Below are 26721 nucleotides of genomic sequence, written 5' to 3' on the forward strand. Positions count from 1 at the left end.
CAAAATGTATACATCTCTTAGCTCCTAGATATAAATCTGATAATTGTTTAAGAACTATATGAAGTGAACTTTTTTCCTTGAGGGCATTAGAGACAACTGAATGGATATTACATGTCTACCCATCCAGCTGTCAGTTATTCTGCATGACACTTGACACTACAAATGTTCAGCCCATGGTGACTTTACTAGTGATTCCAGCTAGAAGCATTTGGATCACTTCTAATAGCTCTCTTGTGAGGCATAAATGAATTTCAAACTAATCAACCTTAAATTTGTGAATAATGACATCCTAATGTGCTGTATGAAGCTTCTTGTATAGAGGCTTGGCACTGGATGAAGCACATGACCACCTACGTATATCTATTGTGGTGTGAGGGGGTGTAAGCATGTATGTACAGTGTTTATCATCTCTGGGAAGGAATTTCTCAAGTTACAGCGTATCATACAACAAGCTGTAGCGTCTGGCTGTTCGGCAGCATTGCTCAGATGGTATCCCTGAAGCAAGTAGAGTAAGTTACTGTTGTAACACAGAAAGGGGATATGTGTCACTGGGAATTCATGCCTTCTTTAACCTTCTGCTATGATTAGGTCTTTAAATTCATTTCCAAGGATCTTGAGCAAGTAGATCTAATCCCTTATATGTAGACAAGATGTGATGGTTTGAATAAGAATGGCTTCCATTGGTTCATATATATGAATGCTTTACCACTCAGGAGAAACACTTTTTGAAAGGATTAGAAGGATTTGGAGGTATGGCCTTGTTGGAATAGATGTGACATTATTGGAGGAAGTATGTCACTGGAAGTGGGCTTTGAGTTTCAAAAACCCGTGTAGGCCAGGCCAAGGCACACTCACCATCTTTCTCTGCCTACAGATCAGGATGTAACTCTCAACTGCTTTTCTGGCTCCATGTCTACCACTGCTTGCTGCCATTCTCTCCAACATGATGATTATAGACTAAGCCTCAGAAACTGTAAGCAAGGCCCCAGTTAAATGCCTTCACTTAGAACAACCTTGGTCATGGCACCTTTCACAGCAATAGAACAGTGACTAAGACACAAGCCAATAGAGTTTGTGTAGTATGGGTTTCTTAAAGCAGAGACCACTAGCTCCTATAACCACAGAAGTTTCCTTGGCATTGCCTAAGGTTTTTAACCAAACACTCTGGCTTTAATTATTTTTCTTTAATGGTGACTTATATTTTATTTTATAAATTAGTGGTGGAAAGATTACTCACACAGAAGAGAGACAGGATACCTGGCTTCATTTTTATTTCAGGGACCAATCAGCTCCCTTTATGAATCCAAGGAGCTTATTTGATTTTTCTGGGCTTCATATAAGTTGAGCACCTTAGATTCTTTTTAAGGTCCTTTTAACTGTAATCATCTCTAGTTCCATAAAATGAGAAGAGAATTTTAAAAAAACTACAGCCTCTGAGCTCTTTTTGAAAAAGACCTTATTTTATTTGTAGTTGCATGTATATATGCATGTATCTCTGTGTGGGTATATGCATATTCCCTGAGGCAACTGAGTCAACTGATTTGGGTGTTGACAACCAGACTGGATCCTCTGCAAGAGCAGTACATGCTCTTAACTGTGGGCCATTTCTCCAGCCTGAGTTTATTTTATTTGCTTATGTTAATATCCATTTATATGGGTGGGATCTTAGATATCTTCCATTACTGATACAAAAACAGATCTTTCTATTTTGAAATCAATTCTGATTTAGAAATGTGATGTAAATAACTAGGTTTATGAAGAACTTGATCATAGATAACTTTGTGTTTCTAACTTTTTGAGTACAGATGGCAGTGTATGTGTTCTGAATGGGTATCAGACAGCTAGAGAGTCTTCAATCTCAGACTGTAGCAAGAAAACCAACTCCCTAGTCAGTAAGGGAGTGCACCACTGGTTGATTGGTTAGACAGATCCCTAGATATATATGTTACCAACAACACTTTTAGGGTCACAGGTACTGTACAGTTAGGGGGAGACAGCTGCAGAAATGGATTTATCATACACTGCCCCATAACTGAAATGGATTGTTGTGTGACCTTTTTAAATCTGCCACTGTTCATCTGCATTCTTAGAAATGCAGCATAGGGAAAGGCCATCATGATGGGCACGGGTGTGTGGGCTGCTGATTGCCACCAGCATTGTTTATCTTAGCCACCTTTTTTTTAAAACCTCCTGCCAGACTTTTCATTCCATGTAATCTTGTAATCATACATGTAATAAATCATACATGTCATCATGTACCCCTATATGTACACATGTAATCACAGTTGTAAGTATGTAATTATGCATGTGATCATGTAATCATACATGTAATCATATAGCCCTGTATGTAAGCATGTACTCATACAAATAAGTATGTTATCATATATGTAATCATACATGTAATAAATCATACATGTCATCATGAACCCCTATATGTACACATGCAATCATACACGTAAGTATGCAGTTATGCATATAATCATGAAATCACACATGTAATCATATAGCCCTGTGGGTAAGCATGTAATCATACATGTAATCATATATTCCCACAAGCCATTTTTTATATCATGATATGTCCTAGGTAACTGCAGCACATTAACAATTTGCAGAGATTTTTCTCTCTTTATGGTTTTGTTTTGTTTTGGCTTCTTTCCCAACTGTGTTCTTGGCTGCAAGAAACATTCTGGTGTTCCCCTGACCAATACAGATAGTTATGCGCTTACATAGTTAAAGGCACTTACCCATTTTATACCAGTTACAGGGATTGAGATTACCAGATGTGGAATGGTAGATTAATGTTGACTTAGGCCTGGAAGATAAGATCAAAGTTAAATAAATATGACAAAATTGATAACTAATGAAAGATAAAGGAAAATTACACTGAGACAGGTTTCAAAAGTGCCTGGGGCTTTTGCAATCTACACAGTATTTTCAGATTCTGCCATTCTACACAGCACTGCCCAGTTCTTTCTTTGGGTTGATAGGAAAAATGGAAAAGACAAAGTATACACATCAACATGTCACATACTGTGGAACACATCTGCTTGAGTTCACATAAGAAAATTGTCGTTCTCCTTATCATGTATGAGCAGAACCACGCCTACACAACCTTCTCTTTGTGCCAAAAATGTCCTCTCTTATCTCTTGGCATCTACCAACAACTAAGCAACATTTCAATAAAATAAAAACTATGCTGTCATTTCTTCAACTAATATCTTAGGATGCTGAATAGGAAGAAAACCTTTTTGGTTATTCAAAAATTCCATAGTAAGTTGTTTAATGGCAAATTACTTTATGACCCACCAAGTATTAATCAGTTTTCATACATGTTAGTCCAAAGAGGGAGGTACATTGGGAATTCTGAGATACTGAACAAACATCCTATCATTTTGGAGTCTTGTAGATTGAAAGAGTGACTCATATCAGCGCCCCCATTTCTCAGGGGCTTGTGTAAATGTGCTTACCTATGAACTGCAGTATACCATCCTACTGCTATGGTGAGATTAACAACTGTGTCAACTGGAATCACATCTGCCACTGCCATGGGAGTCGCTTTTATGGATCGAAGAAATCCTTTCCCAGTCTGCTCAGGAGAGATGGAGCATAAAATATAAACCAGATGTAAAGTCATAGCCAGGACTAGCCACTGTGTGTAGGAGTTGGTCACTAGGCTTCTGCTTTTGCTGTAAGAATTCATCAGTAGATGGGCACATTTCTGTGCATGCATGTGTGTGTGTATGTGTATGTGTGTGTATATGTGCTGTTCTTTGCCTAATAAGAATATAATGTGGAGTGGGTGGAATTTGAGTCAGTGTGCTGGTGTGCACTAAAACTAGTTCTAGCCCCATGTTTAAATGATGTTTATCCCCATCTAGACTGTCATGGGGAAAGCAATAAAAGCAGTCAGAGAACAATGTGTGCCCACAGGCCCACAGGCTTGACTATTTTAGTGTCAAGGACTGCATAATCTTTGGGATAACTTTTGTTTGTTTTGTTTTGAATCAGGGTGTCATGTGGCACAGGCTGGCCTTGAACTAGTCCTTCTGCCTCTCCTCGGAGGTCTAGGATTGCAGCTATGAACTGCCACACACATTCAGTATATAAAGTGCTAGGGACCAAACTCAGGGCTTCAAGTATGCTAAACCAAGAACTCCAAAAACTGAGCAACGTCCCTCGCTCTTGAGGCTAATCTTTTTACCGTATGCCCTATTGGCTGCATAAATTCAAGCCATTAATAAAGCAGTGAAAATAAAGTACCTACACTTTATGGCAGCAAAAGGAAATTTTTGTTGTGCAGACATCTCCAAAGTAAAACTTCTGAATAGCAACTGAGCATGTCAGTCGCCTCTGTCCTGATGATAAGAGCAACCTCCTGCTGTCTCATCCTCCAGTTAGTTACTCTAGGTCAGCTGCTCCTTCTATCACCACACACATTTTTGCATCAAGGAAGCATAAGTCAACACTAAGGCCTCTGTTACTCTTCTCGATTCCAAGGGGTTACTTTCTCATCTTTGTACTTACCGCAATAATGAGTCCGCTGGGTCCATTTAGATTATCAACCCAACCCTGGAAAGAAAGATCTCTGTTGGTCACATGTTTCAGAAAATTGTTATCCATGGACAGTTCAGTCTGTTTATGTGGGGGGAGGGTGTATGGTGTGCATATATATGCAGATGTGCACACCCATTTGTAATACTAATTGGTCATAAGGAACAGGAAAAGAGAAGAAAGGAAGAGAGGGGGAGAAGGAATGAAGAGCAAAAAGAGGGGAGTATGAGGAAAGAGGAAGAGGAGAAGAGGGTAAGGAAGGAGGAGGGGAAGGAGGGAGAAGAGGAGGAGGAGGATCAGAAGTTGGTTTTTAAGGTGCCTAGCTTGAAGCAGAGCAGGGAATTGCTGGTCTTACCGGGAAAGGCTCCTGCCAGGTTGCTCCCACTATGGATGGCCTGACAATGGCCACATTCAGGTTTCCGCTCTCTTGCTGCACTACTATCTCTCCCAAGGCTTTGGTGTAGGTGTAGGTATTGGGCCGGTCCCCAATCAGCTTAGGAGTGATCTCTTCAATGATAGAGTCATCTAACCACCTGAAGGCAGAGAAAAAAAATTCTAGTAATATCCAATTGTATATTGTATATTGTATATTGTAATATACAATATTGTATATTGTAATATACAATAGGAGAAGGAGAAAACAAACACAGCCAGTCAAACAAAGCTTCTGCCTTCTGGCTTGAAATTCTGGAAGGCAGGACCATCCCAGGGTCACAAGGACAAGTGCATATGTTCAAACCATTCCTTCTCCATATATCTTAGTTAAAAGCCTGCTTCCTCCCACCCGGACACTTATTTCCATGGATATGTAATTTGCTGCATCACATGTAACACTTACCTTTGCTTCTATCCTAAGTCTCATTACTGTGTCCACTGAGAGGTGTATGAATGCCAAGCCTGTATCCAGAGCAAGCTGGTACTGTGCCCCCAGCTCAGGGCCGCCTCCTCTAAGCTGCTCCTCTCATTCAGAATAGTCCAGTGAAGTCATCTTGTACCAGTTTTAAACTTCTAGTTTTTAACTTTTAAAATTTCAGTATCTCTACAAACAAAGCATCTACAAGACTTAACAATACCCTGATACCGTCTGAAGATCTGTTTAGAATCAAATCTAACAACTGTTAGCTTAGACTGTTGAAGGCATCCAGTGATTCTGGTGTTAACTGGAGTGAGCCCAGAGCTCTACAGAAGCACCAACAGCACAGCTACCGAACACTGTGCCACTTACGGGTGATAGCTATTACCCGAGCATCTGCCTGAATAAAAATGTGCCAGAGCCACTGTAATAATCCCATCTTTATGACATTCCTCTAAGAGAGCATTATTGTCATTTAAATATGTAGGACTTCTTTTAGGTAGCAGGGCTATTTGGTTAAATTGTTGATATAATCTAAAATTCTAAGACAGCCTGAATATGTTTGTGTAAGTATTTTAAAAATATTTTAAAATTATATTTATTCATCTTCTGTGCATGCTGGTGTGTGTGTGGGGGGGAGAGTGTGCATTTGCCACAGAGGACAACTTGTGGGAGTCAGTTCTCTCCTTCTACCATGTGGGTTCTGGGGATTGAATGCAAGTCATCAGGCTTGGTGGGGAGTCCTTGCCAGCCATGTTCATGCAATCCTTAAGCAGATGTGTTCAGCACATTTATTCTGATTTTATAGGAGAAAGTATAACTGTAGTATTTTAATTGTAGGAAACGTTAGTAGTTAGTTATCCTTCAACTCCTATGACATCACTACATCTGATGGTACAATCTATTCAGAGTCATAACTATGAATTTTAAGTACTCTTCCTGACAGTGGGCAGAATACAAAGATTGTCCATAATGGTTTCATTTTGTTTTCTTTGATTCTATTAGTTCTAAATATAACATGGTCACATAAATGTCTTAGGGTTGAATGTGGAAAAGTAGAGAAAATCCCTAGAATTGAAACAACTCCAAACACAGAGAAATACAAGATAATTAATTTTGTATTAAATATTAAATTTGTATAAAGCACTGGCCATGCAAGTGTTGAATAGTAGAGGTTGGAGCTCCAGAACACATATAAGCCAATTTGGCGGCCTATCTGGAACACCAGCACAGGGATGCAGAGACAAGCTCCTTGAAACAAACTGTCCAGCTGGACTAACCACATCAGCAAGTTCCAAGTCAGCCAAGAGACTCTGCCTTGCAATACCACAGAAGCTATTGAGAAAGGTGACATTTGTCACCTGCAGCTGGGCTCCAAGGATGATTTGGCGGGAATGGGCTTCCCCTTTCATTTATAAAGCGTGTCTGCCATTAAAAATTTGAGTCTTGATCAGAATACTGTCTTGGCTCCATTTCTCTCTCTACCCGCCTAGATTCCCTCTTTTCTTTCAGTTCCAAGATGCCTCCCAGGCTCGAACCCAGACATGAGAGCCGCAGGTCGGTCCCAACAACCGAGGACCTGGGTATTATCAAACCACGTGTGCCTTTTCTTCAGCTCTCCTGAGGAACCAGTAATTTGAAATGCTCCCTTGTACTAGTTCCTCTAAATGGCCTCCATTTTGAGTATTTTTAAGTGACAGGTAAAAACATCAGCAAGAGAGACAGAAATGAAGGGAATGAGCTCCCAATTTAGCTGAAGCTTTTAAAAAGGAGTGTATTTTAAATACAAGTACAATACTGCATGAAGTTATATACTGGCAGATTTACCATGTAACAGTCATTTTGTGTGATTTTTAAATGTAGAGTTTAAAAGACACAAAGCTCAAGTTGTTGGAGCAAAATAAGAAGCAGAAAACAGAAATAAACTTCTGAGACTAGAACAATGTCCTATGAAGAAAGTGGTTTTTTTGTTTATCATCATATCATCATCATCATCAACAGCAACACAACAGATTAGAGACCACTTCAGCTAAAGTAGGAAAGTCTGCCCTAGCAGAATCCATCCACAGATCATCCTCTGCTGGATGTCGGAAGAATTAGATTCTTCCCCAAACCTGTAATCGTCCAGCATAGCAACGGACTTATATAAGTTTGCTCATCATCACAACTGTAAGGTAGGATCTGTGGTAGTTAGTCGGTTGTGTTGACTGTGTTGCTTAAGGTGGGGAGACCCATTCTTAGGTGGGAGGGACCAGCCCCTGGGCTTGGTTCCTGGGCAAATAAAACAAACAAGAACAGAAGATAACAAGATGAGCAGGAAGAGTCCTGTTCCTTGTTTCCTGACTGTGGACTCAGTGTGGCCACTTCTCTTCTACTCCTTCAGCCTTGCTTTCTCTGTCATGCTAGACTATGCCCTAGAACTCTGAACCCAAATATGCCCTTTCTCATAGGATGCTTTTGTTAGGTTATTTTGTCAGAGTAACAGGAAAAGTAACAAAAAGGGGCCCTGGGGACTCTGAAAGACTGAAACAACTGTAAAACATTTCACACAGATAACAAGTTATCAGCCATGACCCTTATCAGTCCAACTCAAAAAATTCTCTCCTGATCATTTATACTCTATTATCTAGTGATGCTGAGAAGTGAGGAACACAGTTGTAGCCTAGTGATTCTGCAACCCTATACTTAACAAGATTTTTCTTTAAGGAGTATCAAGGCTGATAATATAGCTCAGTGGAAGGGTGCTTGCTTAGCATGCACAAAACCCTGGCTCCAATTCATATATATCAATTCCTAGTACACACACACACACACACACACGAATTTCTATCTTCCTCCTCTTCAGTGGCATATCTCTTACTGGAAGAAGGGACTAGCAGAGAAAGTAAAGCATTTTTCCAAAGCACTTTGTTTACAAAGTGTCCTACCTCATAACTTCAATAGCGACCCCAGAGAAACCAAGAGGAAGCCATGGGCTGCTGCCCAACCCCTCACTATGTGCTGCTGCTGCCCAGTCCCTAATCTGATCCAACTTACTCCATGGAGTCAATGATCTTTCTTGGCTCCACAGGGCATGGGTAGATGACCTCATCAATGTGGCTCAGGTTGCAGTTGGAAAAGGCAGTAGAGATATGGATGAAGGCTTCCAGTTTTGGCATCTGGCTGGCCATTAGCAGGAGCTGCTGGGTGGCCGTGACATTCAGCTGCACAGCTTCTCTGGAGAGGATGAAGGAGAAGGAAGTAGTGAAGACACCCAGCATAACTGGTGTACCACACTGTGAGTATAGCTTCTCCAGTGACTGCCATACCACATTGTGAGTGTACTTACCTCAGTAGCTGATGTAGCAAGCTTTTTAACTGGTTTATGTGCAATGACTTCAGTATACCTACTTCAGGAATAGGTAGATGCTGAGACGCATTGTGAGACAAGGAGGAAAAGGATGGTCCATGGTTTCATAGTTCTGTGATTCATGAAATCGTAACATGCTCCTGGTGTGTGGGATCCTTAGTCCTAGTCACTGAAACACTGTAAGTACTGTGTCTAGAGGTTACATGATTCTAATCATTAAAACAGACAAAAAACATGGCCCTTTGGATTTACTAACTGGCTTCCATAAGTGGCCATTGAAAGAACAAAACCCAACAAATGAAGAATCTAACTCAAGAAGATGGAAAATATGAATAACATGGAGGGAACTAAGAGTAGTTATTTGAAATAACACTGTTAGTTGTTGTAAAGATCCAGGCCAGCCATGAGGATTGATGCCAAATTCGAAACTGTAGCTGATACTGTAGAAAGCTATATAAACTCAGTATACGCAGTAAGATGGCCAGAATTCACTCAAGGGGATACATGCTTTATCCAGCACCAGGAAACCTACTACTTTCATGGAGACAGGGGATGGGGAGGAGGTATGGGATATGGAACAGATGGAGGATGGACCAGGAGGGGAATAAAACCTGGAGTGTTAAAAATAAATAAATAAAAGAAGGAATATAAAAAAATAGTCAATTTGACACACACACAAAAATGCAATGTGCTTTCATAATTACACTAAAAAGAGACATAGATTTTGGACAAATTTGTGTTCAAGAAAAAGCATTCATGTCCAAGGATGAAGCCACAGGTGTGTGCTATGACAAGGACAGACATATAAAACAGTTGTGTGAACTTATACTGGGCATATAGAATGAAACACTGCTTTGAACTTAATATCCACATCCTTCTGTAATTCCCACTTTATGTAACATCTTATCTCTGAGGCAATTTTCTAAAGAACTTTTGTCTAAGAGGCTTAAAAGGGTCAGAGAAAAGAAATAAGGTTGTTGGCTTTGGGAGCTCTGACCATCCATCTATCCAAGTGTATATGTCTGTTTATATGTATGTGTGTAGGTATATGTGTATGTATATAAGCATGCATGAACACTGTGGAGTGATTGAGACGGGTGATTGGGCTCAACCAAAGTGTGTGTGTGTGTGTGTGTGTGTGTGTGTGTGCGCGCGCGCTCTTATGAGTGTGTGTGTGTGTGCCTATGTGTCTGTTTGAACGTGTTTGTCTGTGTAAAAGATTTTCATTCTTTCTTTTCCTTTCTTTGTAACATTTTATCTATGAGGTAGCTCTGTCTTACATAGAGAACATTTTGTCCAAATGCCATAAGAAGATGAAAACAATAAAAGAAAGGTGGCACAGCCATGTTCTGCTTCAAAAAAAAAAAAAAAAGCTGTATCATCATGCACACATTACTGTTAAGTATGTGCACTTGCGCATGTGTGCATCTGGATGTAAGCACCCACAGAGGCCAGAGGCTTTGGATATCCTAAAACTAGAGTTACAGGCAGTTGTGAGTCATGTGATATGGGTGGGTGCAAGGAACCAAACTAGGGGCCCCTGCAAGAACAGTATACAAGCTCAGCTTCTGTGACATCTCTCCTTCCTTCCTTCCTTCCTTCCTTCCTTCCTTCCTTCCTTCCTTCCTTCCTTCCTTCCTTCCTTCCTTCTTTCCTTCCTTCCTTCCTTCCTTCCTTCTTTCCTTCCTTCCTTTCTTTTCTTTCAGAACAAAATTAAATGACATTTTATATTCATCTCCCATATAAAGAAACTTACTAATGAAATGATAAAAGATCACACATTTCAAGTTCTATCCAAAGCCATAACTAATGGGAACAGCTAGGAATACTGCCTGTCAGGGTAACAAAGATGCCTTCAGACATTGCCAGTTAGCCCCTGATGTTACTATAAGGAACTACCCCATGATTGGATAAAAACCAGTTACTAAATGGATGCAAAGCACTGCAAGCCCAGTCACAAAAGCTGCTGTAATATTATAAAATGATATATTTAGAAAATAAACAAAAGAAGCTAAAATAATGTGAATGCAGATTATCCATTCAGTAAAACATCTACTAAAAATTATGGCAAAATACTAAAGTAGTGTTCTACTACATCCCAATGAAAACTGGAGGATAGAGTGACCTGAAAGCACACATGTTTGAGCATCTGTGCTTAAAGAAGTCATTAGTGGATACATAAAACCCCATCAATTTCATGAGTAAATTAATTGGAATAAGTGGATATTGAATGGGAAGGAATGGTGTTTCCAAAATGTTAAATTTTTCTAAATGAATCTATATGAAGGTAACTTGGAAAATTACACCAGATTTAAATAAGTAGAACCACATGGGAATAAGTAAGGTATTTGTTTTAAAAGGTTCGTTTGAATACTAATGTCCTAATCAAAATTAGCTCTTAAAATGGTGTGATATTATCTGAGAAAGCTTGATCAGTGGAAGAAGCAGTTTTAGTAAGTTAAGACAAGAATTTTGTCTCAAATAGATTGAAAAAACAACCCCTGTGATAAGCATTGTTTGAGAACTAACCATCTGTTAGAAGAAAAGACATCTACTGTCTACATAAGCTGTTCACTATGTTTGTAGATTTTCCCTGACTATGCGTGTTCATAGTTAAATGAGCTGGGTGTGGAAACACACACCTTTAGTGCCAGTACTCAGGAGGAAGAGGCAGGCAGATCTCTAAATTCCAGACCAGTCTATTCTATGTAGTGAGTTCAAGGACAGCTAGGCCTCTGTTGAGAGACCCTGTCTCCAAATAAATGAATTATTAATAAATAAATGAACTCATAAAAATGCTTCAAATGTATCTAAATGTAAAAGGAAGATTACAACAATAATTCAAGAAACTGAATATACACAACTGAGAAGAAAGACAAAGGTAACCTGAAATATACTGAGCGTTATAAAAGATAAAGTTAATATGTGGACACTTCCAGGTAATCTTGAAATCACACACACACACACACACACACACACACACACACACACACACACACAATCAGTTCAAAATAAGAAAGCAAGATGAACAGGCATTTCACAAAAGAAATTATCAATAAGCATTTAAACATGCCAACCTTTCAAATTATCAAAAACATTTTTTAAAATGTGCAATACCATGTCTGCTGTCATTTCCTGCAGTTTGGATAGGGCACAGAACACTCCTGTGGGACCCCGACTTAGAGCATTTCTCCCTGGAAGGTAAAGCCCCTGGACAGTCCCCAAGCTTGTTTTCCCTGATTTCTAAAAATGCAGCCAGAAAGAAGCTCTTTGTTCTCTATAGCCAGCAAAAAGCCTTTTTGTTTCTGTGCCTTACATCCAGAGATGCTATAATTGTAGGAAGACCTACAAGGACATGGAGATAGATGCCAGAGAGGAGGCTGCAGCTCACTTCCCCCTTGCCAGAAAGGAGCTTTAGCCAACTCTCCTCCCAACTCCTCCCAACTCCTTCCAACTCCTCCCAACTCCTCCCAACTCTCCTCCCAACTCCTCCCAACTCCTCCCAATTCCTCAGCTAGCTGTTAAAAGCCCCCTACTGTTACCACTCAGGGTCGAACTCCCCTGCCCTGCAAGGCAGAAGGAATTTGTCCTCAGCTAGCTGATAATAAAACCTCTTGCAGTTTGCATCAGGTGTGGTTTTCTCTTGGGTCATTGGGGTGCTGGCCAGCTCATCCCGGTATTTGAGTGGAGGCCCAGCTTTGGGGGTCTTATACTCCCAGCAGTACACCCTTTCTTTGAAGTTATGTCTGCATAACTGTGGAAGCAGGCAGAAAAGTGAGTGTGAATGCAACCATAGTAGACTGTCACTTCTGCACGCTGGGATATGGAGACTTCCTGAGGGTTCTTTGTATGTTTCTTTCTAAACTTTTCTTTTCTTTAAAGATTTATTTATTTATTATATATAAGTACACTGTAGCTGTCTTCAGACAAACCAGAAGAGGGCATCAGATCTCATTCCAGATGGTTGTGAGCCACCATGTGGTTGCTGGGATTTGAACTCAGGTCCTCTGGAAGAGCAGTCAGTGCTCTTAACCACTGAGCCAACTCTCCAGCCCTCCTTTTAAACTTTTCATTGGAGTATGTTTTGTGGGGTTTATTTCCTTTTCTGATTCTTATTTTTACAGATTCTATGAATTCTTATACACACACACACACACACACACACACACACATGGTGGCGGGATGAGAGAGAGATGAGAAAGAAAGAGACACACACACACATAGAGAGAGGCAGAGAGTGAGAGACAGACAGACAAACAGACACAGACACACAAAGAGAGGGAGAGAGGAAGAGAGAGAGGGAGAGAGAGAGAGAGAGAGACAGAGACAGAGACAGAGACAGAGAGACAGAGACAGAGAGACAGAGACAGAGAGAGAGCTATAAGCCATAAGAGGATGGGAGAGTTTACCTCAGATGTGCATCAAAGCGCACTGTGGCTGCACAGTGGAAGATAATATTGGTGCAGGACAGAAGTTCTTGCATGTCTTCCTTGCTGATGGCGAAGTCACGCTGGTTGAGGTCTGCAGAGATGGGTCTGATCTTCTCATGCACATTTGGACAGACTTCTTTGACTTTCTCAAACAGCTGAAACAGAAATCCACATGCCAAGTGCCTTGTTAATGCCATAAAGCCCTACTTTGCATAAGTGCCTATTATTTTAGCACTCAAAACCTGCTTTACAGAAATAAAAGAATTTTCTGTGAATGTTGTTTCCACTTTATTCACACGTTTGGTGTAAATTGGACCCTAACTCTGGGAACATCTGAAGAAGCCATGTCTAATATCAGTTGGGTGCATATTTTGAACTTTGCTTTGGACATGAAGGGGTGAAGGTCTCTTCTGTGCTAGACAGTTTTATGTCTTCTGCATCAACTCCTGCCTTCAGGTTCCTGTCCTGACTTCCTTCAATGATGGACTATGATCTGGAAGTGTAAGCCAAATAAACCCATTTTCCTCCCAACTTGCTTTTTGGTCATGGTGTTTGGTCCAGCCTATTTTGATAAGATGGAATTTTCATACAGCATCCATGGAGATAAATGTCTGGAACTGTTGGGAGTAGACAAGATCAGTCTTTGATTTTTAATTTGATAAAGCAATATCAGAGAAGGTCTCTTTTGTCACCATACTCTGAAGACTGTATGCTCCTTGATTCATAGTATCAGGCTCTTTGGTTGTGTAATAAAACATTAAATCTGGGCTTTGGATATGGCTCACTTGGCAGGGAGTGCTTGCCTTCCATGCATAAGACCCTGCGTTTGACACCTCCAGCATTGGGTAAAACCAGGCATGGTGGTGCACATTGGTGATCCCAGCTCTAAAGTTCAAGGTCATTCTTTTCTACTTAGCCAGTTTGAGGCCAAGTTGTACTGCATGAAACCCTATCTCAAAACAAAACACCCAAAACCAAAACAACAACAACAACAAAACAAAACAAAACCAAAACCACAAAAAAGTCCAGGTAGTCAAATAAATCATATTGCATTTGCATCAGGGAAGAGCATATTCAAAGACATCCTTGGAGCTGGGTGAAGATGACTTAGGAAGGAACTCAATCCCACAGGCAGCCAGCAAGTGCCTGAACCTGAGCTTCCATTTTCTTCATGGTACGGCTGGGCCATCAATAGGTGTCATTTCAGTTCTGGAAACAATTAGGAAGTTAGGCTGTTTTCAATGCTTTGTTTTGGCATCTGGGATTGGTAAGGTTGGTTAAAGGTCTTGGATTCATTCTGGCTCTTGGAGAGAGATCTTTAACAGTTTTAATCCCAATGATAATTCTTTTAGCTGAACAGCAGACGTATGAGTTAGTGTGAAATGTTCGCAATTTCTGCCTTTTGGTAACTGAGTTTGTATGAGCCTCTTTGTATCTTTTTAGTATAATTTTCCTTCACTGTTAACTTGTTTGTAGTTCTGGGGACACTATAACTTTGGAGAGGAGCATAAGTTGGATGGAGGGCAGACACATTACCCTGTGTACCACTTTTGAAAGAGTTCACAGCCAGAATGTGGACACTTCAATGAAGGGGTGACTCCTTGCCTCATTTAGGAGGGCATCTACAAGGAGGTTTGGCTTTGTTTTCTGGCCATCATTGGATTTAATCTTCTTTTATGAGAGCCTTTGTTCTCTATGGCCTCTATTAAGTCCCTCTCTTCAAACTGAACTAAATTATCTAGTCCTAGTAATACACCAGTACTTGTTTAGTTGGCTCTTTAATTCTGAGTGGGAAAATAGTGAGGTCTTTTAAGTTAAAGGGAAGACTGTGGACCTTCCAGAGATCTACAGTGAAAGAAAGACTCTAAGGAGTTTTCAGGTGTGGAGCTGAAGTACAAGGGATATTGGGTGTTAGCTCCAGTCCAGTTGTGATTTAAGTTTATATAAACAATAATGAAGAACTTATGAATCCAAAATATAGTCAAATACATATGCACACACACACACACTCCATCACACCATCACACCATCACACCATCACACCATCACACACACACACCATCACACACACACACCATCACACACACACACCATTTGATAACTTTCCCATGGGCTGCAAAGGGTCGATCTGGAAGGTTTTAACTGCCTCAGTGAGGACCATTGCTATTACACCACACAGCAATGTGCTGTGATCATGTGGTTCAGACTGCCTGGAAGGTGTAGAAAATTCCAAATCAACAGTTCTGATTTGAATCATGGGCACCTGTGCTTAGTACCAGCATCTAATGACTGTGATCAGTGACACACCATAGGTATGTATCAGAAATGTGCATATTCTGCAGAGACATCAGACCTATCATCATGTGGAGCAGGACTAAATCTCCATCCTGTTCTTTATTCTTCATGTCACAAGAGCAAGGTTTAAAGTTCTCTGGACCTTTCTTCTTCTTTCTTCTTCTTCTTCTTCTTCTTCTTCTTCTTCTTCTTCTTCTTCTTCTTCTTCTTCTTCTTCTTCTTCTTCTTCTTCTTCTTCTTCTTCTTCTTCTTCTTCTTCTTCTTCTTCTTCTTCTTCTTCTTCTTCTTCTTCTTCTTCTTCTTCTTCTTCTTCTTCTTCTTCCTTCTTCTTCTTCCTTCTTCTTCTTCCTTCTTCTTCTTCCTTCTTCTTCTTCCTTCTTCTTCCTTCTTCTTCTTCCTTCTTCTTCTTCTTCCTTCTTCTTCTTCCTTCTTCTTCTTCCTTCTTCTTCTTCCTTCTTCTTCTTCTTCTTCTTCTTCTTCTTTCTTCTTCTTCTTCTTCTTCTTCTTCTTCTTCTTCTTCTTCTTCTTCTTCTTCTTCTTCTTCTTCTTCTTCTTCTTCTTCTTCTTCTTCTTCTTCTTCTTCTTCTTCTTCTTCTTCTTCTTCTTCTTCTTCTTCTTCTTCTTCCTTCTTCCTTCTTCCTTCTTCTTCTTCTTCTTCTTCTTCTTCTTCTTCTTCTTCTTCTTCTTCTCTTCTCTTCTTTCCTCCCTTTTTCTTTCACATTTACTTAAGATGCCAATCATGGGATGCCAATCATCCCGTTACCTTGGAGAATTAGAGATTCACTATAAAAGGCTATTCTTGAGAACAGTCTTGCACTTGTCAGAACTTTTTATAAGAACCTATAATCAGTACGAATGGTGGCATATATTAATCATCTTTATCCCCACAAGGTAGGTTCTATAGTGTGCTTTGAGAATCCATGTGTGGGTAGGAAAGAGTTAGCCTAGAAGATAGATACCAAACATAGATTGTTTCTATGCTCTAACAGGACCATGCTGAAGAGAAAGGTGCCGACCAACAGGTGGACAGGGCTTCAGCACTTTGGCTTTTAAAGTTTTGTCACCAATGAAGCATCTCTGAGAGGAGGTGAGAGTGCCTTGGTTCTCAGAAGAGCTGCCTTTCAGCTTTGCTGTGTCACCTCCTTGGCACAGATCACACAGCCTGGGGGAGAGGACAGTTTTCTGGGATTAATTTCTCATCTGTGACATAGAATGAACACATCACAAGGATTTCTAAGATTAAATATGATAAAGAAAGTCTGTGCTTGGCACAGCACCTGTCACTTAATGGGTCCTTAAAAACAGGACTATTGTTCTTTATTTCCCAAAGCTGCCAAACAGGGAGTGCCCCCTCTTCCTCTCCCTCTCCTGCCCTCCTTACGCTCTCCTCCTCTCTTCCTTCTACTCCCCTCTTCTCCTCTTTCTCTCCCTCCTCCCTTTCTCCCTCTTTTCTTCCTCTTCCCTCTCCTTTTCTGCTCCCTCCCCTCCCGTTCTCTCCCCTTTCCTCCCCTCCCCTTCCCTCCCCTTCTATCCTCTATGTTGAACAAGCTCTCTCTGATCTTAGTAGCTGTCAAATCGGCATAGTGTCTTAAATCAAGCTGTGATGTGTGAGCTGAGGTCATGGCTGTGAGTCCTGCTTGCCTGATCATCCTCTGTATTCCAAAGTTCATTCGCCTCAGGGACAACTAACAATTTATTGAATAATTTCTGTTTTTCCATGGAAGTTTATATAGTGTCCAATGTAACATGCCAAATAACAGGTTTAGTTTGTTAAAATGCAGCATAATGCTGTGTGTGGGTCCATGCCTTTTATCCTAGCAATTGGGAGGCAGAGACAGGAAGATCTCTGAGGGTTCAAAGACAGCTTATTCTATATAGCAAGTTGCAGGCCAGGTAGAGCTGCATAGTGAGATTCTGTCTTATAAATAAATAAATAAATAAATAAAGTGAAAAGACTTAAGAATTAGGAGCCATAAGTAAGAAGATGAGACTTTTCTGGTCCTCTGTGCCCAGTGGATTAAAAAATTCTTTGGAAGTTGCATCTCTCTGAGATCAGGGAAACAGGAAGAAGGAGGCAGCAGCTACATATTCAACAGAAGAAGAAGGAAGCAGTCTATGAGTTTTGATGGACAAAACATATGTCCTCTCTTCCATAAGCCTTGGTACATCTAGATAACCAGAAGCAAACTGTGTTCCTCGTGTGTGCATTGCCCACAGAGTCCAGAAGAGGGCGCTGAATCCCATGGAACCGGAGCTACGGATGGTTGTGAATCACCACTTAGGTGCTGGGAACTGAACATGAGTCCTCTGAAAGATCAGCAAGTGCTCATAACCACTGAGTCATCTCTCCAGCCCTTGTTTTATGCTTTCTTTCTTTTTTTTTCATGATCATTTAAAATTTTTTTAATTAGTTATTTTCTTCATTTACATTTCAAATGCTATCCCAAAAGTCCCCCATACCTCCCCACCCACTCCCCTACCCACTCACTCCCACTATTTGGCCCTGGCGTTCCCCTTGTTTTATGCTTTCTTAAGACTTGGTGAGAGTAAAGCCGTTTCAAGAGTGACAAGTGCTATATAATCTCCTCAAATGGATTTGCCCAAATCCTATATTTTGTATGTAATTTGAGATCTAAGGCCTCCCCCCTTCTCTTTCCCTCCCTCCCTTTCTCCCTCCCTTTCTTTCTTCCTTCCTTCCTTTCTTTCTTTCTTTCTTTCTTTCTTTCTTTCTTTCTTTCTTTCTTTCTTTCTTTCTTTCTTTCTTTCTTTCTTTCTTTCTTTCTATGGCCTTTTCGTCAGTGCTCTTAACTTCCCTCCTGGGAGAACTAGGATACCCTCCACATCTAGCCCAGTGCTGGTAATATTCAACCTGTGTCTATTGAATGAAGAAGTTCAAGGCATTTCAGGATTTTAGGGTTGGAATCTTATTCACTAAAAAAAAAAAAAAAAAAAAAAACCAAAAAAAAAAAAACCAACCAAACAACAACAAAAAACAAAAAACAAAATAAAAACAAACAAACAACAACAACAACAAACCTCTCATTCCTTCTTATACTTCCTCTTCACCTCCTCCCCCCATCCATGTCTTTCACTTGGGACAAACAGACAGACACTATGATGCACTAACCATGAGGTTTCCTTTTTTCTTTCAGGGTCACAGAACACCTAACTCTAAATATGCACACATCCACTGGCTCCCTTCTTCTGCTGCAGATCCAAGAATGCATTGCCAAAGACAAGGAGAAGAGGATTTTCCTCAACCACCACAGTAGTGGAGGGGGCAAAGAAGAACCTTCCAGAAGGTGGAGCAATTGGCCACAAAAAGTGATGGTAAAGAGGCCTCTTTCTGGAGAGTCCAGTCAGAGACCAGGTAAGGGACTTACTTCTTACTCCACAATATTACCTTCTCAAGGAGACTTCTCAGTTCCTACCAAGTATATCTCTTAATAGATATATCCCAGTCTTGCTGCTTGGCATTTAAAATGACTTTCTTTGTCTAATTTTCTTATTTCTTAAATGATTTACCCCATCTCTGTCCTACTGATGTATATGAAATTTGAATTTTAAGAGTTCCCTAGCATCATGGACTCTGATTCAAGAATGGCACAGATGTTAGGACAGAAAGGAATTTTGTGACCTAAAGTGAAGACAGTGGGGATTTCCTCATTGGTAGCCATGTGTGTATTTCTTAGCCATGGGAGATGTATCCCAGCGGCAGTACTGCATGGAAACTTACTCCTGCCCAGACCATAAGTTTTCCTCTAGAATCAGTCCCAGCTTGGTTCCCATTGCTAGTGTCATCTGTGGAGACATCAATGGCTTGTAGTAAAAGATGGCAACACTTCCATCGATCACCTTGGATCCCAAATAGCTGGGTACATTGGCTCTCCTATCAGCTGGCTTTCAGGGACAGTGGAGGCTGTCTATTTCAGCACATGTTTGTAATTCACATAAGCCAGAGAGCAATAGCTAGCTAAGTACACATTCGAATGAGAATGGATACATCACAGATCTATGAAATCTTGGAGATTAATGATCCTGGCATGGTGGTACAAGGCTTTGGAATTCCAGCCCTTGGGAGGTAGGGTAGGAAGATAGTCTGAGGTCATTCTAAGCCACAGAGCAAGACCCCATCTCAAGCACAGCAATAACTAAAAAGCCACCGATTCATCTTTATTTTTTGTCTCTTACAACTGATAAATGAGCAAGTGTGGGAATGTGTGTGTGTGTGTGTGTGTGTGTGTGTGTGTGTGTGTGTGTGTGAAACTGGTTCTGGTAATCCACAGTCTAGCTTTAGGGATAATGAACAAAAGAACTTCTCTGGGTGAAAGAACTGAGGTCATTGATAATATCTTTATATTACGCAACACAGTATTTTATGCATTGATATTTCATCTAATCCTCACAAATCCCTGTGAAACTGCTTTTGTTAATTGATCCATTAGATAAACAAGATGTGGGTGGGTTAGGCAACTATGGCAAGTTCTCCGTGCTGGGCTGTTTCTCTGGTCTGGGAAGGAATGAGTAGGACCAATCAGAAGCTTTCTCTACTTCCCAATGCTCTTCACCTTGCAAATCCAAGAGCTAAGCCTAGTGGTGACTAGTTACGGAATACTTAGGCTTCTAGAACCATCAACCACCCAGACAATAGCTGTGAGACAAGAAGAAATTAAAAGGGATACCACCAGAACTGCACTTGTGACACCAAGAGAGGGCTAAGATTGGGCAATGGTGTTCAGAGCTGCTCAGTGCCATCAACATCAAAGGTCACCTTCTAGTGAGCCACTTCTGCCAGTCAGGCCTTACCTCAAATTTCACAATGGAGAACAAGTACCCGAAACAGAACAATGGGAACATTTCAGATTCAAAGATGATTACAAAGAGTACAAAGTTGATTTCTTTTCCTGCCCTAGATATAATGTAAGCACCTCTGCTCTACCTGAGGAAAACACCTCAGGTCTCACTATTGGGTCTTTTTCTGTTCCCTGTATGCTCTGGCCCATGGGTGGGAGTTTGTCTTCATTTCTTCTATAGTTGCTGTGATAAAATACCCCAAAAAGATCAACTTGATGGTGAGGAGGTTTACTTTACCTCACAGTTCAAAGCACAGTCCATCCTAGCCACGGAATCAAGGCTTCAGGGGCTAGCGTGAAGGAACTGGTCACATTGTATCCACAAATGGGGTAGAGAGCTATAAATCCTTGTCCCAGTCCAAGATCCCAACCCGGCAAATGGTGCCACTCATTATGGGGAGGTCTTCCTGCCTCAAATACCCTAATTAAGATAATCCTCCACAGGTATGTCTCAACGACCTACATGCCTGCTCACGGGTTCCTGGAGGCTTGTCTCCCGGAGAGTCTAGATCCGGATAGTTAACACTAACCATCATAGATCTGTAAGGAGACATGTATCAAGTCACTTGGCCCCAAAGCATTGCTCACCATACACAGCACTCCCCACAAGACATACCTTGCTGTTGAGGATCTGAAAAACCCTCTCCTGCAGTGTCTGTCCAGACTTGGGTCTCACGAGGATGTAAATGACTTTCAAGTGGGGGCTGGTACGGAATAACTTCTCCATGAGCACCTTGCCCAGGAAGCCTGTGGCCCCTGTGATGAGGATAGACTTGTTGCTGTAGAAAGCTGCGATCATGGACATGATTCCTCCGTTCCTGTATGGTTCTGGGAAGAGAGTCCTGAAAAGAGAAAAGCAAGCTAAGATCTCAGATGTTTTAAAATTTATCGTCACTTACAATATGTCCAGGGCTTTCCAAAGTTCTGGACAGAGAACAACTGTGAGAACCACAGACTTCTGGGGAGCAAGACTCGCCCCAGTCAGTGTTTCTGAACCAGCTCTACATCCTAGGCTTTGTCCTAGGAACACTAGTTAAAGAAAGGGTGTGACACAGTCTCGGTCTAATGGAAGACACAGACATGGAGAGGCCTTTAACTATAATGTGGTGAGTGAAAACCGGACTGGGGTTGGGGAATAGCATACTCTGGAGACTGACATGTGGCCATGTCAATAGAGGTAGTGTCAAACATGGTGACTTTAAGTTGAAGGTAGACAAGGGCAGGAATAAAGGTGGTTTAGGCAGGGAAACATGAGAACAACCTTCTAAAATTAGAAACCAGGGCTCACACCACTATCAAATGTTTAGAAATTATGATGTAATTAGTATTTCAACTTCAGATTTATTTAGCAACTATGTTGGGGAAGACAGCATAGTCCTATCTGTTATTCCTGCTCCTTGGGTTCTTCCTTGGGCTGAAAATGGGTGGCCATTCTGTGGGTTCAGCCATTGTACACAACAAAGGCAGAGCAGGTTGACAAGGGAAGCTTGTAACCACTGGCTTTGGGGTACCTAGAAAGAGCAACAGGCACAGCGGCTGCCCAGGCCATTTGGGGCTGCTGTTTGCAGGAACATAGGGAAGATCTGACAAGCTAGCTGAGGACAGGGGTGGCCCAGGGCACTCTGGCTGCTGATGTGAACACTCCTTTGTGGGCTGTAAAAGAGCAATTACATTTTCTCTTCAATCCTTAGAGTGGGGATGACTGACAGCAGCCCAAAGATCCAGGAAGACTCTCCCATCTGGCCGCTCAGGACAGCTCTGCTTTCTGTTGCTAGGATCAATTTCAGGAAGGCTGTTTCTTCTTTTCTAGTGTCTGCCCCAATCTCTCTTCTCCAGAGATTTGAGGTTTTCATTGTAGAGGTCTTTTACCCCCCTAGATAATGTAACCTCAATTTCTTTGAGGCTTTTGTGATGAAAATGTACCCATGATTATCTTTCTGGCCTGTTTGTTGTTGGTGTATAGAATGATGCTTACAAGCTGACTTTGTATCCTGCCGCTTCGGTAAACATAGATCATTCTTAAAACTTTTCTGGTGGGATTTTGGGGATCTCTTATCTATCAGATCATATCACCTGAAAATAGGGATCATTTGATTTCTTCTTCCCTCTGCATATCTCTTTAGTTTCTTTCTCTTGTTTTATTGCCCCAGGTAGTGTTCCAAGAACAATAATGAAAAGGAGCAGGGAGAACTGACAGCCCCGCCTTGTTACTGATTTTAAGGGGATTGTTTCAAGTTTCTCTCCATCTGGGGGTGATGCTGGGTGTGAATTTGTTATATATAGCCTTTATTATGTTGGACTTTGTTCCCTGTACCCTTAGTCTCTCCAGAACTTTTATTATGAAGGCATGTGGATTTTGTCAAAGGCCCCCCTTTGCCTGAGATGATCAGGTGGTTTATTATATTTATTGGCTTGTATATACTGAATGCTTCCTGTTTTCTCATTGATCTTTTAAAACCAAGTCTAACAAGTGAAAGAAAAAAAGATTGTTTCTGAATCCATTATTTTAATATAGTTTTTAAAAGTTTATGTGTGTGTGTGTGTATGTGTGTGTACCATGTATGTACCAGGTGTCCTCAGGGGACAGAAAGAACATTGGATCTGCTGGAACTACAGTTACACAGTTGTGCTGGGAATTGAACCCAAGTCCTCTAGAAGAGCAGTAGTGCTCTTAACCACAGAGCCACCTCCCCCAACCCCATTTCAATAAGTTGGTTAAATGCATGACCCGAGTATCTACTTATGTGAATAAGTATGTAAGTTTGTCTGTTGAGGCATGACCACCATGCAAGGCATCGGAGTTTGTAATAAGAAGTCAAACATGTCTAAACGCTGACACCATTGCATACACTAGCAAGATTTTGCTGAAAGGACCCAAATATAGCTGTCTCTTGTGAGACGATGCCGGGGCCTAGCAAACACAGGAGTGGATGCTCACAGCCAGCTATTGGATGTATCACAGGGCTCCCAATGGAGAAGCTAGAGAAAGTACCCAAGGAGCTAAAGGGATCTGCAACCCTATTGTTGGAACAACATGATGTACTAACCAGAACCCCGGAGCTCTTGTCTCTAGCTGCATATGTATCGAAAGATGGCCTAGTCGGCCATCAATGGAAAGAGAGGCCCATTGGACTTGCAAACTTTATATGCCCCAATATAGGGGAATGCCAGGGCCAAAAGAATGGGAATGGGGGGGGTAGGGAAGTGGGGGGCGCTATGGGGGACTTTTGGGATAGCATTGGAAATGTAATTGAGGAAAATATGTAATAAAAATATTAAAAATTAAAAAAAAAGACATGGCATCTGAAAAGCCAAGCACATGTAAATCTCATGTTTCTCTTTCCTCTTGGAGATTTGTAAATGGAAACACATTACAAAGGAAAAGTTGATCTGTTAGCCCAATGAGCATGGGAACGTAGCTGAGTAAATACTAAGCCAACATAAGTTCTACACTTTGCTTAGAATGAAATATCTCTCATAGCCAGGCGACCTTCCATTCATATTCCAAGTCATTGGTGTTTGGTCATCAAGCAAAATGATCAAAAAGTTCTGCCCCGGAAGACACTGAAAGGGCTGCAGTACCAGCCTGTGTCCACTGTGGGGCAGTGCCTGCATTCCGAAGCATCTGTAAGCCAGACTCAAACTCCCATGATGCCATGCGTGCCTGCTGTGAAGCAGGAAGACAATGCAGTGGGAATAGCATCATGGGAATTTGAGCCACTTTTTAGTGTAACTTGTTTATGTCTGCATGGTCCGCGCAAACCTATTCACACCTCATTGTAAACACACACTAGCTCAATGTTAAAAACCATGCACTGCATAATCCTAGTTCCTGGTCCTATTGGATCAAGCAATGCTCAGACATGAGTGTTCCAAGTGTGTTAAGATAGTGGTCTAGGCTTACTCTATTCTACTAAGAGATTGCAAGCCATTTCTTAAAGGACTGGTGTCCTAAGTCTCTCTCTCTCTCTCTCTCTCTCTTTCTTCTTCTTCTTCTTCTTCTTCTTCTTCTTCTTCTTCTTCTTCTTCTTCTTCTTCTTCTTCTTCTTCTTCTTCTTCTTCTTCTTTCTTCTTCTTCTTCTTCTTCTCCCTCCCCTTAGCCCCCATCCCTGTGGTGTGCATGTGAGTGTACACATGTATGTGTAAGCCAGAGGACCACCTTGGATGTTATTACTCAAGAGTCATCCAAATTAGATTTTATTTCTAGTTTTTATTTCCTATCTATCTATCTATCTATCTATCTATCTATCTATCTATCTATCTATCTATCTATCTATCTGTATTTATTGACAGCATCTTTCCATGGCTTGGAACTTGCCAAGTAGACTAAGCTTTCTGGCCAGTCTTCCTTGCAAAAGATCACACCTTCTAGGCCTCCTTGGGGGAAGCTAGAATAAAGGGACTAATCGGACAAATTCTTGGTAGTGTATTGAGGCCTCAAGAAAAATCAGTCTTCTCAAAGTCTTACAGTTCAGGGAATTGGTTAAAGAGCTTCAATAATCTGTTTTATGAATATAGCTAGATTTTTGTTCAGTTGTCCTAAACCTTTTCTGCTTATGTAGCTCAAGTAAAGTTTAGATCCCATCCTAAGGGCACCATGAGGTGGGTGTCTTAAGGGGTAAGGGCAAATGCTGCTCTTCCAGAGGATCTGAGTTTAGTTCCCAGCACCCACACTGAGCAGTTCAAACCTGTTTATATTGCTAGCTCCAGATCGAATACCTTCCTTTGCCCCCTACAAGCAGTTACACACATGTAGCAGACATTCATAGAAATGTGTACAGGTGGACATTAATAAAGATGAAAATAAAGCTTTTTTTTTTTTTTTTTTAAATACCATCACAGGTAGTGGTACACAGCTTAATCCCAGCATTTGCAGGAGGCAAAGGCAGGCAGACCTCTGTAAGTTTGTGGCCAGCCTGGTCTACAGAGCAAGTTCCAGGATAGCCAGGGCTACATAGAGAAACTCTGTCCCAAAAAATAACAAATAAATAAATACATAAATAAATATAAAAGAGCATCTTGGTTGGGTTGCCACCACCACAGGTTCCTGCAAGTTAGGCCATTCTGCTTTGACCCCACTGACCCTACAGTCACGACACCCACGATGTTACCAGCATTGGGGTTGTTCAGCAGGATTCTGTTATACCCTCTGCATCCAGGCTTCCCACAGTTAGTCCTACCCCCATAGCAGGGGACACCACGGGGCTCTTTAAGCACAGGGTGGCTCTCCCCTCAGGCTTATTTATTTCTGTGACACATCCAGATTCACACAATATCAATTCTGCAGACACACTTGCCATGTGAAGGGTGACAGTCACACTTTTAGAGCTAAATTCTTCTTCATTTTTTTTTTTTTTTTGGTTTTTCGAGACAGGGTTTCTCTGTGTAGCCCTGGCTGTCCTGGCACTCACTTTGTAGACCAGGCTGGCCTCGAACTCAGAAATCCGCCTGCCTCTGCCTCCCGAGTGCTGGGATTAAAGGCGTGCGCCACCACGCCCGGCTTAGAGCTAAATTCTTGCTTGATGGCTTCATACATACATTTATTTTATGTGCATGTATGCGTGTGCCTGGCTGTGAATATAGGCACCATTTGTGTGCAGTGCCCACAAAGGTCAGAGAGGCATCAGATCAACTGGCCCTAGACTTAGGTGGTTGTGAGTCTCTGTGGGTGGCTGGGATCTGAACCTGGGTTCTCTGCAAGAGCTTTAAGAATTCTCTTAATTGTTGAGCCATCTCTCTAGCTCCAGGGAGAACATTTTATCATATGATTGGGAACTGTTTCTGTTCTTTTCATTTCTTTTCTTTTTAAGGAGAATTGTTTGTTATGGAAATACATTTTATTTTTAGACTGTCTTTGCTTAAGTCACAAAATAAATTGAAGTGGGGCATAGGCACTGAGAAGAATTTTTCTGGGAACTGGAAACCTTGATGTGCTAACTGGTCATTAACTAAATCTCTAATCCTGACATGAAGACCCAAGTGTCCCTGCTGTTAGGTAATATTCTTTCCACCATGAAGAATGGTTTTAATAGTCAAATACAGAAATAATCAGGAGAATCAAATAAACAAATAGAAAGGATCATTTCAAGTGGTCTAAGTAAGACAGAACAGTATCTTTCTTATTCTGAATTCTGCTTGTTGGGGCTGCTATTACTGCCTTGAACCAAACACTGTCTACTAAAGTACTTGGAAAAGATGCTATACTTACATTTTATTTTAGTCTTTAAAGGTAAAGACTAAAATAAATGAGTATGCCACATTAGTATGTGTGTGTACATGTGGGTGTGTGGTGCCATCTGTCCATGCGTATGTGCCTGTGTGTGTATGTGTACATATGTGTGGTGCCTTCTGTCTGTGTGTATGTGTCTCTGTGTGTGTATGCACATATGT

General features: G+C 41.2%; 1 protein-coding gene across 2 annotated transcripts in view; it reads right to left on the reverse strand.

Annotated features, from left to right (window-relative positions):
* Positions 1–26721, reverse strand: part of Far2 (fatty acyl-CoA reductase 2) — a 106294-nt gene that overhangs the window by 9101 nt on the left and 70472 nt on the right. For both annotated transcript variants that reach the window (XM_021165348.3, XM_085839759.1), the window contains exons 2-8: positions 20948–21173; positions 13163–13338; positions 8441–8620; positions 4907–5084; positions 4525–4569; positions 3468–3586; positions 2745–2812 (exon numbers count right to left, since the gene is read on the reverse strand). In XM_021165348.3, coding sequence (XP_021021007.1) covers positions 2745–2812; positions 3468–3586; positions 4525–4569; positions 4907–5084; positions 8441–8620; positions 13163–13338; positions 20948–21136 — 955 coding nt within the window. In that variant the 5' untranslated portion in view covers positions 21137–21173. The remainder of the gene's footprint in view (positions 1–2744; positions 2813–3467; positions 3587–4524; positions 4570–4906; positions 5085–8440; positions 8621–13162; positions 13339–20947; positions 21174–26721) is intronic.

Source organism: Mus caroli, unplaced genomic scaffold (genome assembly GCF_978045245.1).
Source record: "Mus caroli unplaced genomic scaffold, Mus_caroli_1 scaffold_7, whole genome shotgun sequence".
Classification (NCBI taxonomy): domain Eukaryota; kingdom Metazoa; phylum Chordata; class Mammalia; order Rodentia; family Muridae; genus Mus; species Mus caroli.